The sequence below is a fragment of the Natator depressus genome, chromosome 6 (assembly GCF_965152275.1).
Source record: "Natator depressus isolate rNatDep1 chromosome 6, rNatDep2.hap1, whole genome shotgun sequence".
Taxonomy (NCBI): Eukaryota; Metazoa; Chordata; order Testudines; family Cheloniidae; genus Natator; species Natator depressus.
This window is the reverse complement of record NC_134239.1, coordinates 116,072,513-116,085,012: the sequence shown is the minus strand read 5'-3', so window position 1 is coordinate 116,085,012 and position 12,500 is coordinate 116,072,513. Positions and strand designations below refer to the sequence as shown.

Here is a 12,500-nt window from a genome sequence, read left to right as displayed (position 1 = left end):
CTACCCACCAGCAGCCAAGCTCCCCTTATACCCCTCCCTGAGTGCACCGTGTCCCCGCTCCTCCCCCTACCTCCCAGCGTTTCCCACCTGGCCGCTGCCAAACAGCTGTTTGGCAGCACTGGCATGCTCCGGGAGGGAGGGAGAGGAGCGGGAACATGGCATGCTCAGGGGAGGAAGAGGGGCCGGGGTGGGAATTTGGGGATGGAGTTGGAATATTGGCAGGGAGGGGGTGAAGACTTTGGGGAAGGGGTTGGAATGGAGGCGGGGCAGGGGCCTCATGGAAGGGGCTGAGTGGGGACAGAGCCGGGGGCAGACGGGGAGCGAGCGAGCACCCACGGGAAAGCAGGGAAGTCGGTGCCTACGCTGTGTGCACACAGGGTGGGGATGGGTGCAGGGAGGGGGGTGGCTAGGGGCTGTGTGTGGGCAAGGGGTAGCTCAGGGTGCAGGAAGAGGGGTACTAAGGGCTGTGTGCAGGCAGGGGGTAGCTCAGTGTGCAGGGAGGGCGTAGCTCAGGGTGTAGGGAGAGGGGTTTTAGGGGTGTGTGCTGGGAGGACTCCCCTGCGGTCCCTGTTCCCGGAGGGGTCTGCCAGCCATGGAGCCGGGTCTCCCACCCGGGCGGCTCTTACCAGCTGCCTCTGCAGGAGCAAAGGGGGATGGGCGCTGATGAGCAGCTTCAACCTGGGGTACGAGCAGGAGAGGAAGGAACGCTGTGGCTGCCTGCTCCGTGGCACCAGCCAAAGCAGCAGCTGCCCTGCACTGCCCGGCTCTGGCTTCCAACCTCCAACCTGGCCAGGGGGTGGGGAGAGGAAATGAGGGGGGACTCAGGGGAGGTGTGGAGCTGCCCCTGGGACTGCCTTGATCTTGCGCTGCAGCTTGGGGGGGCAGGGGGCAATGCCCTCCACATCCCCAACTCTGCCCACCATGGGCTCAGGGTTTCTGCTCCACAGGGAGCACCAGGGCTCAGGGATTCAACCCCGTGGGGGGTTTCGGGGATCAGGGCTTCAGCCCTGAGCCTCCCCCGGCTTCAGCACAGCAGGGGGCACTGGGGATCGGGGCTTCAGCTGTGGGGCCCCATGGCCCCCTTGAAAGGGCAAGGGGTCCGTCGACCCCCAGTTGAGAACCACTGCCTCTTAGATCCTCTTGGAGGGGACTCTTTGCCTGGATCTCATTCCATCTTACACAGGAAGATTCATTAATGGGACCCTTTGAAAGGCTTCAGTAGGATTTGGTTCCACATTTGTGGAGGGGAGTGATCAAGCAGGGGCAGGCCTGCTGGGCTTGGAATGGGGAAGGATGCACATTAGTTCTCCTGCAGCAAAGCACTTAAGCAGATGCCACACTTCATGTATTGACTCTGAATGTATTCAAAGTCAATGGGGCTGCAAATGCTTTTGCCGAACCAGGGTCACTATCTCTACATCAACCTCCAGGATTACCAGAAAAGGGAAAAGCCTGAGGTTTTATGTGCTGTAGCTTGTTCATTTCCCACATGTCCTCTGTACTTTGGGGTATTCTCTCTTTCTAGGGAATTGATATTAACCTAAAAAAAAAAAAAACCTAACCAAGAAAAGTAATATCCTCTGAATACATTCCACCCACTTTGGTTTCAGAATAATTCTAAAGACACACACAGTCCTAAAGTTCTGCTCAGTATGCTAGATGCTTAAACCCCACACTCACTAACTTCTACAATCTCATCTTGGGTAATGCACAATTCATTTATGAAAGATTGATCTAAGTTATCTGGACATAGCCGACAAATAGCTTGTTCTCTAATCAACTTGGATTTTAAAGTTTAAATATACAAGTAAAAGGGTGTACATAGTTGTTACAGCCCCATCTCGCTCAAGACAGAGCTGTTCGGTGAAGCAAAAACTTCAGAAGAGTACCCAGAACATTCAGCAAAATGAAAGGACACAAACAAAGTGAAGCATTCACAGTTTCAGCTCATCAGAGGCAACGTACAAAGCTATTCTACGAGGATCGCATCAACGTTTTCTGGAGCAAGATCAGACTCCGATGCACATGATGAATCTAGGTGATCTTGAGAGAGCCTGGCACTTTTTACTGGACAGTCAGACCAACTGTCACAATAAGGATGAAACCTGTGGGCTACTGGGTTACCAAACCTTTGGCATCGGTTATATTTGTATTGTTTCCCTTTGTGGGCATACATGTGTTCCAGCAACTGGCTCTTTCGGAGAAATTTGTGGCCACAGACTGTGCAACTGATTTTTCTCTTTCTTGAAAAAGAAAAGTTGCAGTTTAACTCCACAGGCTCAGTGTCTTTGGAGACTAGCGACCACTGGCCATACTGTAAGGGCTCTGTGTTACTATGGTTTGGATGTTCTGACGGATGCTCCTTCTCTTTCCTTAGGAAGGTACCAAGCCGATGACTTTCAATAGCTTCCCCCTTTTCAGTAATAGGCTGCACTTCACCAAGGTCATTGCTCTCCAGGATGGAGGCTGGGACGCCAAAGGGAAGTGAGCCGGAGACATGAGTGTGCAAGTGTTCCCGCAAATTGCCACGGGAATCAAAGCGCTCCCCACAGTAATGACATAAATGCATTTTGAGATTAGTTCTAGAAACATCTGGAGTGGGCAACACGTGACTTTGGGACACCATTGGCTCGGGGTCACATTTCTCCTGCTTTATAGACACAGATGATTTCTGAAGCTCCTCCATTGGTTTGGCAACCCCAGTTGCTTGGGTGGAAGGATGGGTGATCTGTTGTTCGAGGGTACCATCATCTAGTCCAATGGCAAGTGAGAGCTGTAACTGTGGGTGATCGCCCTGGTTAGCAGACCTGTTGCTGGCATTTGTCAGATTTTCTTTTGCTCCAAGACCTTCCTTTGTTGCTTTGTGTGCGGTTGAAATCTGAATTCCATATAAGTTTGAAGACTGCATCGTCTCTGGGGAAAGTATCTGGTTCATTTTAATTGCAATATGGGAAAGGTAGTCTGCATGGAGAAATCGAATGCCCTCCTCCAGCCGGCTGGGGTTGACAGTCTGCTTTGGACCTTTTCCAGTGTACATGATGTGCAACAAGTAACTGAATATGTCTGGTTGGATATCTGTAGGCTGAATCTTTATGCATTCACTGTTTAAAACAGAACACATGATTAAATATATCTGTTTCTCCAAATTATAATCCTGGCCATTATTTAAGCATTCACGTGGCCCTTCATTTACTTTGAGAGAACACAGGTTGGCTACCTTTCCCAGATTCAGAATAAATATGACACATGCACAGAGAAAAGGACATGGGCATAATTTACATGTGCAATTATAGTGACTGCGTGCATAACTGCATCAATTGTGCACGAACGTGACCAGTTAGCCATCCACTCAGTCATTTGTATATGCAGTGTAACTTTGCATGCCACTGCAGTAATTGTTTGCAAATTATGAATTCACTTATTGTGTGCGATTCTGAAAATCTGTGCCTAAGACTATTGCTATATATTTAAATAATAAATTCAACAATAATAAATTCATTATTAAATTCAATAATTAAATAATAAATTCAACAGGGTGGACTGATTTAAATCAAAATGATTTAAACCACCAATCTTAATCATGATTTAAATTAGCAAGGATAAACTTTGATGTAAATCATCAATTTTAAACGTGCTTTGCATTTGTACTTTTTAGCTATTTTCCTAAAGAAAGGTTGATTCTCGCTGCTTGGCAACCATTAAAACATGTTGATTTGCAACTAAATATAGCCTTTATACGAAGTGTCATTATTCTTTTTGATAACCAGGAGGATACACTATATCTATACACATTTATTTAAGCAATTAGATAGATTAACTTGCATTTATTCAGATTCTTGATTATTACATTTATGATGTTAGAAAATGGTGAATGACACATTTCTTATTTACTAGATGATTACTTGTGATTTGTGTCAAGCTCTATTCGGATGGATATTCAAATTCAATTAAAAATGCACATAAAGAGCATTTTAAAAATGTAATTAAATAAAACTACTTTAAATGTACTGGATATGTAAGAAAAAAGTGCATTAAAATTAGCTAGTTTTTAATATAAAATGTTTTGCTAATTTATTAAACAAAGGAAGAGATTTCTGTAGTTAGTGACTTGAACGGATTGTTTCTGGTCACCATGTCCTTCAAATTTCAGAACAAGTAGATCTCACCCTTAAACACCTAGTTTGTATTCATAGTTTAGTAAATGAAGACGGTTTTCCTGTTTTTCTTAACTTTGAATGAACTAGTCATTGAACTGACCAAGTTGAATAAACTGAAATGAAGAAAATATTCTCTCTGCACCTGCAGAAGAGGCTTCTGCTGTCAAAAGCTAGTTTAGCCCTTCAGCAAACTCTGGATCTAGATGCTTAGAGAGTGACTTCCACCAATTCAGTGGTTTGACTTTAAAACATGACAGCAAATATGTACTGTTTAGTATTTTTGTGCTGCATTTAATTGGCTTTAATAGTTTATAATACATTAAACATTAAAATAGGTTGTCATAATTTCAAAACTAATTTTAAATAGGTTTATTTTAAAATAAACCTGCATTTATTTTAATTAAAAAAAATTATTTTTTGTTAAAAATCATTGATTTTTATCCACTCTGCATTACAACAGGCATATATTTTATCAGCTTTATGTCCCAATGTCAATAAATGGTATTGATTATAACAAACACTCAGCACTAATCTCTCACTCCCAGCCATCAAAGCACTTTCCAAATTTTAATCAAAGAGTCTTCAACATCGCTGAAGGAGTAATCGCAGATAGGAAAGTGAGCGCACAGACAGACACCTAATCTGTAGACAGCAACTCCATGTCAGAGGCAGGATTAGAACTCAGGAGTTATCCCGTGTAATTACAAAATCTGACACCTTCAAAACCACTTTTTACCCAACTGGGGTGCAGCATCTGAATGTCACCAGGTGACTGATACTCAGTGCTCTACGACACTTGAAATGAATTGATGGTCTCAGCCCAGTCTGTTAACTGTAAGTGTCTGCAGCACAATATGGCACTGTTACCCTTGCTAGTAGTTGAAACAGCAAGGACATGAACTGAATGAGTTTGGAAGCTGAACTACACCGGTCTCGCCGGAGCCATTTGGCGACAGAGCGTGGGGGGAAGCTTGTCCAGCCACCAGACATCCTCTGTGTATTCTGTAGATAAATACCGTACAAAGTTAGTTCCCAGGCCTTACAGGTCAACAGGAAACACAAACTCTGAACTCAATTTTATTTTTAAAACTTCAATGTTGGTCCAAATGGTAAGCCAAAGTATTGTATTTATTTCTATGTACACACAACTTCAGTGAAAAATTCTAGGCATTTGCCGCTTAAGAAAGCTGTGATACTTCTTCAACTTTTGTTTCTCCGTTCATCCCTCTTTAAATGTGCAGCAATGCCAGATGTTGGACCTGAACTTTGGCTTATGCTGATTAAACAAGTAAGATCAAAAGGACTTTCTGACACTACATTCTAGGCTGGAAATGAACTGGTTTTAGAGGGTTACAACTCCATAATGGTTTTATGTAACCAATCCTGAGTCATTTAATCCCTCACGAATGTTCCTTCAGAATTTAATTCCTTTTAAAGAACAAATTTTAAAAGTTGCCTTAAATGCAGAAAAAGAGGCATGTTCTTACCTTGTCTGGTGAATAAATATCATCTTAAAGTAGCTCGAAAAAGCAGCTAGCACCGCTCTGTGGGCCTTGAAGTAAACATCTCCTATTGCAACGGTGCAGTCACACAGAAAGCCAAACTCACGCTGCATGTTCAATTGCTGCAGGAGGACTAAACTGTGGCTAGCTGTATCCATGGTGTTTCTGAAGGCAAAAGAGGACAAAATTTGAGTTCTTGGTGAAGTGAAGATAATTGTAGTCGTATCAAAGACCAGTTTATTTCACTAAAGAAGTGATAAAGGCGCATAGTGGGGAGGTCATACAAAAGCTAACGAGGCTCTCTGATAGTGCAGTATGTTAACATCTGCCAGGGGGTATGTACACCACAATTTAGTAACTTCTCCCACTGATATCATTAGGAATGCCCCAAACACAGTCTATTGAAACTGAAAAATGATTCTCTATTTGCCTTTGTGCTGGGTAGAAACTCCAGATTTTTTTGTTAAAAAGAACCTGCTTCATCTAAACAGTCGGAAGTTACCAAACCTTAACATCAAATGGACTCTGCTTTTGCTCTGGCCTGACTTCTGACCTTTCCCCCAGAACTGAAACTACTCTAGAATAAGAAAGCCATTTATCCAAGTCAGTGACCTCTATTCACTGAAGGTCTAATGCTGCATTCATTACCTGTGGAACCAAAACTCCCACTAAGAGTATGTCTACACTGCAGTGTAAGCCTGGGCTCAGACTCAGGTTTAAGCACAAACAACTGTCTGTCCACACACAAATCTGTCTGACTCCAGGCCAGTAAACCCTCAATACTCAGGCCCTAGGACCTGGCTGTGGGGCAGGGTCCAAACGAGAGTCCCACTGTGAGTCGGGTCCAAACTTTATCATTTTTCAGCATGGACACAGCTCCGGGCCAGGTCTCCAGACCTGTGCCCTGAGAGTCTGAAAAACAGTACCCCACAATCCCATGGGCGAATGTTTCTTGCCTTTCTATCCCAAGATTAGCCAATCAACTCCCAGGAAACAGAAGCAAACCCGCCTTCTCCCTTTCACCTACAGCTGCTCAGTGTTTAGCCCTTCCATTTCATTCTGAACTGAACAGTTAACTGTCCCCTCCCTGAATTAGTTATGACCAGTGAGAAGAAGTCGTCCTTTGCTAAGCACTATGGTCATGGGACCATAGTCAGATTCCAGTAAATATCTCGTTTGAGACAACCAAGACATTTGACTTCAGTAAGAGTACCAGAAATGACCATGCGTACCAAGAAATACTGGGTAAGTCAGCAGCGTTGGGGATTCAATGGACCGATGCCGAGGGAAGGATCTCATGGCTCAAGACAGACTATTGGAAAGCCAGGGATGAGAACTGCACTTCTGGGAACTTCCCGTCATCCTCCCTCTTTTAGGAAGAATTTGACCAGATGCTGGTTTCTAAATCTCACACTGCACTGAGCCCACAGCGGTTCACAGTAGCCTGATGAATGGGGATGGCGACCTTCTAACCCCCCGAATCTAAGGGCTTGTCTACATTTTAAATGCCGCAGCGGCACGGCTGCAGCTGTACCACTTCAGTGAAGACGCTGTCTACACCCACAGAAGGGGTTCTCCTGCTGGAGCAGGAAATCCACCTCCCCGAGGGGGTAGCTAGGTTGACGGGAGAATTCTCCTGCTAACCTTGCGCTGTCTACAATGGGGGCTAAGTCAGTTTAACTGCCTCACTCTGGGGTGTGGATTTTTCACACCCCTGAGCAAGGTAGTTATACCAACCTAATTTCCTAGTGTAGACCAGGCCTAAAATAGTATGGGAGGAGAGCCAGTAGCTGCCGGATCAGGCTCATGATGTGACCCTGATGCTCATGCCAGTCCCCAAGGAAGCTTTGCTGCCAGAGCAGCCATAACATGGCCTGGGTCCATACTCAGAGGAATTGTTTGAAATTGCCTCGGGGAAGCAGCCTGCAGCAGAAATAGTAGCAGAAACAGAAGTAGTGACCCAATATGGAAAAGTCAAAACTAAGAGCTTGGATCAGACACCCAGACTATATAATGTCTACAATTAAATCTAAGAATATTAAATATCTTTAAAATCTATGCAATGAAGAGGTAAATAAGCAACCGAAGTTAGAAAAGTTCATCATATAATGCTTTCATCAAATCTACTGTAAACATCAGTAAGTGCCTAACTGATTTAGGAGCACAAAAGCCTTTGACTTTCCGTGTCTCATGACACGCTCACTGACAGTGTCATTCAGACTGTCTTGTATCCCCTGAAAAATAAGTCATACAAAAATTGCACTATATGTTCCTAAAGCATTCTTGAGCTACACAAGCACAGAGTATTAACTGATACACATAATGTGCACTACATGAGAAATTTTACTCAGGCACACAAGTGGAGAGAGAGAGAGAAGGAGAAGCACACAACTTCCGAGGGATCAACATTTTGATCCTAGTTTAACAAGCTCAGAAAAGACGACAAATGTTTAATACACCCCCTTCCTCTCTTGAGAGTTAGTAGATACAGAAGCAACAAAATGTGTTTGGTTTTGACCACTGAAAATTAAAAGAACCCCCCCACGCATACACATTTTTATAAATTCTAATAGGATCAACTCAGCACTCCACCCTTCCAAGACAAGAGAAATGTGTTTCATGAATGTTACTGTCTGGTGATCTTTCATGTGTAATAGTGGGAATCAGTGGCAGGGTTCATGCCCTACCCTCTTATTGGCTTTCAAAACTAGGGTCCTGTCTACTCTCCACCGACTTTATCTCATCTCTCCATCACCACTCCGTGCTGCACTGGCGGATGCCGTCCCATGTCGGGTAGTATCTGTTGTTCAGCAATGCTGTGCATGTTCATAGGACACACAACGGCTCCCACCAATATCAGTGCTGAAACTCCCACTGATTTCAACAGGAGCAGGATTAGGCTAATCACTTGTAAAGCGATTTCAAATCCATCAGAATAAGAGGGACAACAGAGAAATAAAATCTTACACAATCAAATAAGAATCAAAGTAACAAAGAACTCATCACTCTGAGTCTTATTTTCATACAAAATAAAGGTGGCCATACGTCCTCACCCCACATCCCGCCCCATATGGCGCAGTAGATACAATGATCACCATTTTGGGACCTGTGGAAATCTGTTTGTAAACCCATTGGAGGTAGCAAGGATAGGAGTAACTATCAAATTCACTGTGATCACAGCCATAGGAAAGTGCTGGGGGAGTAGAGAACAAACAGGACCTGGCCCCCGCTACTTTAACTATCCTGCTGAGTCTGAGGTTCCCTTTGACACGACCAGAGAAGCTATTATGTGTCTACACTACAGTGAGCGCCCAGGACAATAGGGCCCTGGTCCATGCCTCGGGATTCTGCAGGTTACACCAATACAAATTATTAATAATAAATATCAACAACACAGCACTGCCAGATCTAGTTCCTCCCTGCCTCGTTTTTCACGCGTCTGCACATCTCGGCAGCCGGAGGCACAACCCCACACGCACACAGCCAGTTGCGGTTTAATGTCAGCCCACAGCAGCAATCCCGCTCGTGTATTACGTTGCTGCGGCTCACAAGCGGCCAGGGCCATGGTTCACACCGCCTGCAGTGCAGTTCATGGGTCATAACGTTTCTCCCCCCCCGCCCATTCCCGACTCACGCACGAGCCATCGTATTGCAAAGCCCCAGCGTTAAGCTCAGAGGCATCTGGCAGGAATGCGGGCAGCCCCGGCGGCGCCCAGCCGCCCCTGGGGGATGCACCCGGCAGGCGGCAGCCAGCCTCTCGGGATGCTGCTGCAGCTGCACCGCGGAGGCCAGGAGGGGCTGCCCCCCGACCTATCCAGGAGCACCGGGCGGGAGGCTGCCCAGGGGTCCGGGCGATGCAGCCCGAGCGGCCAGGAGGAGCCGGGCAGGGGCCAGCCACAGCAGCGGGACTGCTGCGGAGCAGCGAGGCCGGGCCCCGGGGAGGCGCTGCAGGGACGCAGGGCGGCACCGGGCAGCCCCTGCGGCGCGGGCGGGGCTCGCGGTTTACCGGTGGGAGGCTCCAGCCTGCGCAGCTGTCGGCCCGGGTCGGCGGCCGCGGCTCGCGCATGCACCGGGCCCTGGCGCGCCCCTCAGCTCGGCCGCGCAGGGTGCATCCCCCCCGCCCCCCGGGAGCCGAGGCTGCTGCCGCTGCAGCGTCCCCGTGCGGCTGGACGGGCCCCTCTGCAGCGCGCCCCCCGGGAACAAAGACGGCTCAGGCTGGGCTGTGGGCCCTGCCCCCCTGCGCGCAGCGGTGCTCGTTCTGCACGGACCCCCTGGCGCACAGCGAACAGGGGCTGGCTCAGTGGGGGGCTCCCCCGTGCCCCAAGCGCTCGTGCGGCGGGGCGGTAATGGGCAGCTGGCCCCCTAGACTGCGGGGAGGGGACAGTGCAATGGCTGGGCATGAGCCGCACCAACAGGGAGCCAAATCTGCCGAGCCCTGGGGGGAATGCAGGCCCTGCCTCCCCCGGGGGGTGTCCCGGAGCAGCGAGCGCTGAGCTGCCCCCTGGGGTGGGCCTAGGCCCTTGCAGGGGTGCTGCTCCCTGCTGCACAGACACCTGGGCGTTTCCTTGCTCTGCTGGTCTTTGTAAGGAGTAAAAAACCTGTTAAACGAGCATTTGGAGTCTGGGGGCATCACGTGCCTAGGCCTTGGTCTGACGCTGCCCAGCCCAGGGCTGTATCTTAACCCCCAGCGGGGAGCCAGACAGAGCCCAGCACGGCGAACGTATGCAGAGCACTTGCACAACGTACTGTGAGCAAGGAGGGGCTGAATATCCTATGCAGAGACCAGGTTGTCTGACCCTATCTTATCAGGATCCTGAAGTTGCGTGCTCCCTCATTTCCCCTTTCTCCACCATGGCAAGAGCTCCATCCCCCAACATTAATCACCAAAGCCACATGCCCTGGTCTTTGTGTCCTCATGTCCCCCTTCCATATCGTTATTTCCTATTCTCCCCGCCTCCATTCCCTCCATGCTAGGAACGATTGTGTGCCCCTCGTTCCCATCTTCCTACCGTGCAGGGGCTCGTTGTATCCCCCATGCCCTCTTTGATATATAGACAATTACAAAGGTGGTTGAAGCTGCTAGGTGTGTGTGATGTTCCCCGGTGTTATCTGGACCGGTGATCTGCTAGGTCACTCCTTGACTCTGGGAGCCAGTCTTACCCTGCTCTGCTGAGAGAACCCCCACTCCTAGGCTTTTCACACAGCCTCTGGCATGTAAACTGCTCCTTGGGTTGTGCAACCAAATGACACTAGCCAATCTCTCCAGTCCCAGACACAACCCTAGGAACCTCCCTCTTGCAGTTTCTAGTTCTGCCCACTGGACGCTGCAAGCTTATATGAGTTTGTCAATTTAACAAAGAAATTGATATGTACCAGGCTTGTTGCCCCAAGGGGAGACTCTGACATGCTTCAAACCAAACACACTGCTTCAGGTAGAACAAACAAACAAATTTATTAACTACTCATACATTTTACAGGATTCTAAATTCACTGTATCAACTCAAGAAAGGTGTCACTGTAGACAGGTCAATGAACATCTCTGCTCGGCATGTAGCTGCAGTCAAAACAAACAAACAAAATATTAAGTTCCATAATGAAATGGATGGTGAACAATATGGAGAATATTACTACTTTGTATAAATCAGTGGTGCAGCCTCATCTGGAATATCGTGCGCAAAACTCACCATCCCATCTGAAATACGAGTGCGCAGAACTAGAGGAAGTCAGAGAAGGGCAGCAAGAATGATCAAGGGCCTGAAAAAAAGATTGAAGAAAGTTTTACATGAAGAAAGATTTAAAAATTTGAGATTGTTCAGCGTAGAGATGAATAAGAGGGGACATGATAAAAGTATATAAAATAATGCCTGGCATAGAGAACGGTAGATCAGGAACTTCTGTTCTCTCTGTCTCATAACACAAGAACAAGTGGAAATTAAATTAAATTATGAGGTGAAAATTCAAAACCAGTAAAAGGAAATACTTTTTCACACAATGCTTAATTAAACTGAAGAACTCATTGCCAGAGGAAATAATTGAGGCCAACATTCAAAAGGTGATTGGACATTTATATGGATAGCAAGAGTAGAAGGATATAAACCTCACATTTCAGGCCTTGAACCAACCTCTACGTATTAGAGATCAAATTGAGTCCTAGTGTATGGGTCATGTTAATCCATATCTGCCTATTGTGGGGATCTTACCCCCAAAGGCCACCGTCAGAGACAGCGTACTGGGCTAGATGGACCACAAGTTGGACCACAAGTTGCATCCAATGAAGTGAGCTGTAGCTCACGAAAGCTTATGCTCAAATAAATTGGTTAGTCTCTAAGGTGCCACAAGTCCTCCTTTTCTTTTTGCGAATACTGAAGTTTGTTCCAGCATGGCAATTCTTGTGTTACTACGTGGCTGATTTTGGCATCTCAAGGGGTAGAGCTTGGGACAGTAACACTCCCTCCCTCCCCTCGAATCGAAAATTGGGAATGTACATCTAGCACAAAGAGACAGGAAGAACAATGTTCTAGTACAGGATTAAGCTTCAGTTCTTGGGAAGGGATGGTGTGTGGTATGAGCCTCCAGCATAAGTGATAAAACAGGGTGTGGGATAGGAGGGAAGAAGCCTCCATCACAGGGGTTGAGGGGCAGGGTGGGAATGAGCCTCAAGTGTCGGAGGGGTGGGGAAAGAGTAAGGGGGATGAGCTTCCAGAAAGGGGTAGGGTGGAATGGGGAAATGAGACTCCTACATAGAGTAGATGGGAGAGTGAGCCCCCTGCAAAGGGAAAGTGGGGGGGAAACTCTTGGGTGAGGGTGAGAAAAACCTCCAACGCCACGAGCTAGGATGAAT

At 47.1% G+C, this 12,500-nt stretch overlaps 1 protein-coding gene across 3 annotated transcripts; it reads right to left on the bottom strand.

The window, feature by feature from the left end:
• Window positions 1-223: 223 nt before the first annotated feature.
• On the bottom strand, window positions 224-11,360 carry ZBTB25 (zinc finger and BTB domain containing 25). 3 transcript variants are annotated; one of them, XM_074956380.1, is made up of 3 exons: window positions 11,344-11,360; window positions 5,645-5,824; window positions 224-3,101 (listed from the first exon to the last, which is right to left on the bottom strand). In XM_074956380.1, exons 2-3 carry the CDS (start codon window positions 5,815-5,817, stop codon window positions 1,970-1,972), a joined length of 1,305 nt encoding a protein of 434 aa, XP_074812481.1. In that variant the 5' UTR covers window positions 5,818-5,824; window positions 11,344-11,360; the 3' UTR covers window positions 224-1,969. The 3 variants fall into 3 exon arrangements, with proteins under 3 accessions (XP_074812481.1, XP_074812480.1, XP_074812482.1); XM_074956379.1 differs by lacking the exon at window positions 11,344-11,360 and adding an exon at window positions 9,666-9,740; XM_074956381.1 differs by lacking the exon at window positions 11,344-11,360 and adding an exon at window positions 9,298-9,317.
• Window positions 11,361-12,500: the final 1,140 nt, after the last annotated feature.